At 35.4% G+C, this 7,272-nt stretch overlaps 1 protein-coding gene across 1 annotated transcript in view; it reads left to right on the top strand.

The window, feature by feature from the left end:
• LYAR (Ly1 antibody reactive) overlaps positions 1-3,711 on the top strand; it is a 7,276-nt gene extending 3,565 nt beyond the window's left edge. The window contains exons 4-8 of the mRNA XM_010003107.1: positions 461-544; positions 1,558-1,894; positions 2,153-2,257; positions 3,181-3,266; positions 3,577-3,711. Of these exons, the coding sequence (XP_010001409.1) occupies positions 461-544; positions 1,558-1,894; positions 2,153-2,257; positions 3,181-3,266; positions 3,577-3,711 (747 nt within the window). The remainder of the gene's footprint in view (positions 1-460; positions 545-1,557; positions 1,895-2,152; positions 2,258-3,180; positions 3,267-3,576) is intronic.
• The last annotated feature ends 3,561 nt before the right edge of the window (positions 3,712-7,272 follow it).

The following is a 7,272-nucleotide window of genomic DNA, read 5'->3' as shown; positions in this document are numbered from 1 at the left end:
CCCCAACAGCTTTCAAATGTTTGCATTGAGATATTTGCTTAAATATTACTTTTCTGTAATAAACGGAGGTATCAATTTAGGAGCATGACCATCAGTCTGTCCAGTACAAAACCAAACAAATAAATAAGAGCAGATCCTTGATTTTTGCAGGAGGTTTGGTATGACATTAACATAACCAGCTGGATTCAAAAGCTTTAGAATTATCTTTTCTATATATTTAGCTCCTCTAGCTTACTATTGATGAGGTAGTTGAGAGGTATGGTACAGCCGTGTAACGTTACGCTGAACAGTTTAGCATGGAGGCTGAAGAGATTAATGCAGAGTAAACATCTAACCAGTTCTTAACCAGAATAAGTTATTAGATTCTAAATGAAAAATAAAAATAGGAGCTATGTCATAATCAAGAAAAAAATGTAGGATACACAGTGTTTCAGTTATTGTTGGTTTCTTTCCTGCACAGAATTGGATGAAGAACAGTTTGAAAATTTCTGATAGCACTTTGCAAGACCAGGTGTGGAATATTTTCTCTGAAGCAACCAGAAACGTAAGTTAAGTTGGAGGCACAACATTGCACAACAGGAATGCAGTAAAAAATCCTGTAAGAAAAACCTTTCAGGCTCCCTTTGTAGATGTTAGCAGAAATACTGTCTCCCATTGTAACAATGGTTTATGCTATATTGTAATGTAATATTCCTAGACTAAATTGCTAATTTGCGGAACATACTATTGCTGAAGTAGTTGTGCATACTGGGCTGGTTGTGATTAAAAACTTGAACACAGTTGACATTTTGTATTAATTGGAAGGCTAATTTAACTTTAGTTTATGCTAGTAGTACATAAGGAAAGGGAAAAAATACCTTTATCTTTGGTTCCAGGCTTTTACTGCACACTTTTTAAATAGCCGCATTAACATTTCAGTAATTGTCTTTCATGTATAATCATTAAAATTACAGTGTAATTTAAATATAAAAATGTTCATTGATATATTAAGTTTTCTACAATAAAATACACCTAGGAATATTAAAAGTAAATCAGATACGTTAAGGTGAGAAAAGTACAATTACAACAACCAGCAGTGCCTTTGTTGACATTATACAGCTTGGTGTATATATACAGTTTGTTGTCCTAGACATATCCCAAGACAGGGAGCTGGATGGCAAAGCTGAGATTGTTAATCAAGGGCTGTATATTTGGGAATAGGTTCTATATCTTGCTATAATACGCTGTGTTTTTGTCTGTGTAAATGAAAGTTGTCTCTCCCTTAATTACATTTAGCAAATACGTTAAAAAAAGACATGGACAATTACACCAAACAGAAATTGTATGTGTTGTAAGACAGTATTTCTTCTGTAATGTTAAAGTAATTAGCATTTAGGCTGTTAAGTTAAAAGAAGAATCATCCACACTGGTGCTATTTCTCAGGTAACTGATGTCACCACATGTAAACAATTTAATTGGATTCAGAATATTAGTGTTCTTCGTGAATGATGTAGTAGAGAATAGTTGCAATGTCAAAAAAGACATGTAAAATTGTAATAATCTCTCTTTCAACAAAAGATTTCAAGTGAAAAAGAACAAGGCAAACCACAACAGAAACAAGAGGGGAAGTCTGCAGAAACTGGGGAAGAAACAATGGCAGAAGATAATGGCACTGCAGATGATAAAATTGAGAGGAAAAAGAATAAGAGAGAACGAAAAGAAGAGAGACAAAAGAACCAAAAAAAGGAGAAAAAAGACTTGAAATTAGAAAACCAATCAGAAGTAAAAAAGAGCAAAAAGTCAAAAAATGGAAAGGAGAGCTTGGAGAATGAATTTGAAATAAATGGAAATGGCCATCAGAGGGAACTGGAAGAGCAAACAAATGTAAAGAAGCGCAAACATAAACATGCAGAAGGTATCCATCCTACACCTTGTATTCCTGTTTGTTTTCAAGATGCTTTTTCTCAATTCCTCAAAGGTCAATCATTACCTAAATATAGCTTTTTAAGTAGTAAGTTACACATAAAATATAATTTTTTAACACTGTAGCTGCACAGTTCTTTTATATAATCTGAACTTCTTAGCAAATATTAACTCGCGTTACAAGAACAGAAACTTTCAGTCACATCAGAACTTCTAGTTGTTTTATATGTTTATTCAATTCCATCTCTAGAGGAACCTCATGTCACAACAAAGAGAAAGAAAACTGAAAACACCTCAGAAGACTTGGAAACAGAAAACACCAATGGCAGTGAAGAACATGTGGGAACGGATAAAGGTATTCTTAAAGGGGAAGTTTATTAGATATTTGCAAAACTATTCTGTGAAAGACCTAGTGCAGAATATAAAAGGGTACTTTTGCAGCCAGCCATGAAATAAGTTATGCCTCACTATACATGCACATCTGTATGTTCAGTATACATACCTGTTCCAGAGCAAGTAGCCTGTGCTACTCTTTATCAAACACCTGATGCTGAATTCCTTCTCTCATTTGTTGCTTCTGCTGTGCTGGCAACCTTTGGCTGTGCTTTCTTCCACTGGGCAGTGAGGACTTTGGCATCTTTGTTTCACCACAGCAGGTCTCTTCACTACTGCACATTAGTCAACCCAGAGGAAAAAGGGTGACACCTCTCTTACATCCCCTTGTATCTGTCATATCCCCATTTTCATTCAGTGAATTATAAATCAGATTTCAGCTGTGTTTGACCTCAGCTTATGCTTGGATAAACCAACATAGGCCTGCCATCCAACACACTGTTACTGTTGGGAAATGTCTGTTCTTGAACATAGAGATTGTTTATTTGGAAACTACCAATTAATGACCTCTGAAGTTGGGTACTGTATGAAATTCATTACCTGTGCTGTAAAGTTGAGGAGACAGGATGTACTCCACTTTTCCTATGTTAGGTAAGAGTTGCTGCTTAATAGCTGATGCACATCAGTTAAGAAGAAGCGATCCTGACCCTGGTTGTTCAAGTAGTATGTTGGTTCTTCATGTCTGTCCTGCCATAATCTTCATTAACAACCTACCTGACCTCATGCTTAAAACACCCTGCTGTTGTAGGGTCGGTAAGATAACGATGAACTGTTGTAGCTGAACTGGTTCCAGAATTAGGAGCCTGAAGGCTGGTTCCTAATAGAGAAGACCACCTGGAAATACCTACATTTACTAATGATGTTGTACACCTGATAATTTTCTAGGTAAATTCAACTGGAAGGGAACCATCAAAGCTGTTCTGAAACAGGCTCCAGACAATGAAATTTCAATTAAAAAACTAAGAAAAAAGGTACTGTACAACATGTTTTTTTAATCTCCTTTGGTCTTCAAATTTCTTTGTGCAGTCCTTAAGTTCATAAAATCCTCTCATAAGCAAAAATGTTTGACATTATTTAACAGAATTTCAGTTGACAGAATGTCAGCTGAAGGACATGTTCTTTATTGCTTACTGGACTACAGAAGAAATGCAATGCTAATCCTGCAAAGGAGTAATTGCATAATAGATTCCATGCAACTTCTAATACCCTAACAGGAATGTATTGTTGCTTAAAGTGGAATCATCTTTACTAACTCAAAATTGTTCCTCTGTCTTTTTGCAGGTTATAGCTCAATATTATGCAGTAGCTGCTGAGCAACACAAATCAGAAGAGGATATTTTAGTCATATTTAACAAGAAAGTGAACAACAATCCCAAATTTAAAGTTTTAAAGGACAAAGTTAAACTCCTGAAATAAGTCTGCATATTTTTCATAACCTCTGTATTTTAATCTTTCAGACTGAGTCAAATGCTTTTGTCAGCTGTACAAATATCATACAGTGGTCTCCATTTAAATTGTGTATGTGAGGAGAACTTAATTTTTAAGACTGTATTTTTCCTCCTTTTCTAGATTTATCACAGAACATCTTCAGATATTTTATTTTTTGATGTTATGAAAAATGTATATTTTTTGTACAAGCCTACTGTATTAAAATTCTTGAATAAAATTCTGGAATAGTTTTATTATATATTATATAATTATATATAGTGTTGTATATATAATTATATATAATCTATAGGCATGAATGTTTATCAGGGCCTCGGATGTGTGGCTTTTTGCAGAAACTTTTGTGAGAGCAAGTAGAATTTTCATATTCAATACCCCATCATGGAGTAAGTGTTCTTTTATGCTAAAATTCAGAATGGTATGATTGATAAGCCCTGCACGCACAATAGTTAATATATGCAGGCTTTAATAATCTGTTAACTTTGTGTTGTAAAATGCCTAATAGTCTGTCAAATTTGTGTATATAATATTGCACATTCAGTGAAAATCTGAAGATGTGAGTTACCTGTATATGCATAGTTATTGAATTTTTTAATTAGTAATGCAACTGCCTTCAATGTCAGTGGACACAGGGACTAAAAATTGACTGATTAAATAAATTACTTTTAAACACCACCTTAAATATGATAAATCTTGCCACTTTGATTTTATAATAAACCCACAAATGATAGAAAAATTGAAGAGGCAGTTATATTGCAGTCACCAAAACAATTTAGTCATGCCAGAAATGTTACACATATGTAAGGCACAGAATTGCCTGGGCAAAGTTACATGAAATTGATAGAGCTTTAATGGAATTTAAAATACTTCTAGATAGGGACTTTGCTACTGTGAAGTAACCTGTTAAAAACAGTACGAGAAAGCCAGTGAAAATTTCTTGTAGTAGATAGCATGGTATTTCGGAAATCTGCATAATGATTTGAAGCAGACACACTTTTCTGAAACTCTGTAATTAAAATATCTGAAATTATAGAAATATTAAATGTATTAAAAGTATAAATATGAACAAAAATAGTCTTTAATATGCTAAGTCCAGTTTTTCTGAGTACATACTTGTTTATTATAAAAGTTGTAATGAAAATACCTAATAAATTTAAGATCTCTTCAGTAAGTGTTTGTTGTCAATTAATGAAAATGGCTTTGGAGACAAATAGATCAAAATGTATTTACAGACATGGAGGAACATAAGAAGTTGTTTGAAGACTTTTTAAAAGCTTAGAGTTCTTTGTTTTTAATTTAAGGAAGGACATACAAAAGATTAAGTTCTTGTCCCTGTGTCCTGGTTTGAGCCAGGTTTTCCAATTAATGGAAATCCATACCAAATTACAGAATGTTTTGGGTTGGAAGGGACCTTAAAGATCATCGAGTTCCAACTCCCCTGTGTGGGCAGGGACACTTTCCGCTAGAACAGGCTGCTCAGAGCCCCATCCAGCCTGCCCTTGAACACCTCCAGGGATGGAGCCCCCACAGCATCTCTGGGCAGTCTATTCCAGTGTCTCACCACCCTTACACTGAAGAATTTATGCCTGATCTCTAACCTAAATCTCTCCTCTTTCAGCTTAAAACTGTTACCCCTTGTGCTCTCACTGCAAGCCCCTGTAAAAAGACCCTTCCCAGCTTTCCTGTAGGCCCCCTTCAGGTACTGGAAGGCCACTATGAGCCCCCAGAGCCTTCTCTTTTTTAGACTGAACAACCTCAGTTCTGAAGGACTCCCTCAGCCTGTCCTCATAAGAGAGCTGCTCCAGCCCTCACATCATTTTAGTGGCCCTTTTCTGGACACGTTCCAACAGGTCCACACCTTTCTTGTGCTGGAGGCACCAGAGCTGGATGCAGTGTTCTAGGTGAGGTCTCACCAGGGCAGAGCAGAGGGGCAGAATCACCTCTCTCAATCTGCTGGCCACACTTCTTTTGATACAGCCCAGGATGGAGTTTCATATAAATACAGGTTTTAGTAATGTAATTTTAAAAAAGAAGGTAAGGTAGCACAAGTGTCAACTCGATTTTTGTGCATTTAATTGTTTAGCTGCATGAATTGATAGCATTAAAGCTAGTATTATAATGCGGTTTGTACAGATAAACTCAATAAACGAGAATGTAAATACAGTCTTGATTTTACTAGCAAAAGGTGGGTATTTAAGTGTTAGAGTATGAAAAAAATCATAATATTAAATATTGAATTTGTAATATTTCACACTTGTTCTGTTTCAAATTGATCTGTGAAAACAGGTAAAATCAATGTTACAATTTAGAGGTTTCCAGTATTCACTCAGTATTGTAAATCACAGAAATGTCTTTGTTGTAACATGGGTCAGGGTACTGAAAAATCAGTGCAAAATAATGCTTATCTAAAGCTTCACTTCACTTTTAATACAAATTGAGAAAAAAAAAACCAACAAAAAAAAAAACCAACGGATTTTTTTCCCCCACAAATTTTATGTTTAGCAGTCATTGTTAATGTCAACAGTCAATAACCTGCTGAGAAACCATCAGATAATAGCATCACAGCATTATAAAATGTTCCAGAAGATGTTTGTTTTGTTGATCTTCTAAGCAGTATAACATATCTCCATAATAAAATATCTGTCACTGCTAAAATTAAAATGTTACTTTTTCCAAGAGTGTCTTGGAAATTGAGTGTCTTGGTGGCAGGGGGTGGGCAGGAAGCAGTATTGTAAATTAGACAATTGTTTAAGGTTAGCATCTGTCTTTAAAAGTATAGCATAGCATCTAACAGGGATTTTTATCACTGAAAGAAAAAAAGCTTCAAAGGACAGCTACTTATTTGTTGTGCTCAGGCCTCCACTGTACTGGTGCATTAGAGGACTTCATTCCTTCTTCCAGTGAAAACCAATCCTCCCACCTGGCACCACAATCTGATTGCATCAGTACAATGTAGTCAGGCTCTGACATGAGTAGTGGCTTCGAGACTATGACCATAGGACACAGACACCCAATATATGATCTCGTTCAGAAGCTTTCAAAGCTGTAACATCACCCTTATGAAGGCGATAAGAGAGCAAATATTTTTAAATATTTTTTTTTTGTGCAAGATAAGCAAAAAAAGCCATATTGTTCCATACATTAAGCTGTATTCAGAGGTTACAAGATATCTCAGCCATTATATTCAACATTTACCCTTTTCTTCTGCAATTTAGCTTTTAAGAAAAAATAAGAGTACATCATCTAAGTTTCTTTTCTGCTCTGTCAGCCAAGAAAAGCAGCATATCATGTTTCCCATTAGTACATTCATAGGAAGTGCTATTTTATAGTGAATTCTAAATCTCACTTGGACTGGAGGAAGTTTTAGTAGTAACTTTTCTTTGCACTTGTTAAGATACGGTTCTTCTCACACTTGTAACTTTTCTTTGCACTTGTTGAGATATAACTCCTTTTGTGCCTGTACCCTCATGCTTTCAAGTGCTGCAGCAGGGAGCTCCATCTCAGTGTGCCTGCCTCAGTTTCCCTTTGTGA

This window comes from Chaetura pelagica, unplaced genomic scaffold (genome assembly GCF_000747805.2).
Source record: "Chaetura pelagica isolate M959 unplaced genomic scaffold, ChaPel_1.0 scaffold147, whole genome shotgun sequence".
Lineage (NCBI taxonomy): Eukaryota > Metazoa > Chordata > Aves > Apodiformes > Apodidae > Chaetura > Chaetura pelagica.
The sequence above is the reverse complement of the archived record's forward strand: the minus strand, read 5'-3'. Positions and strand labels throughout refer to the sequence as shown.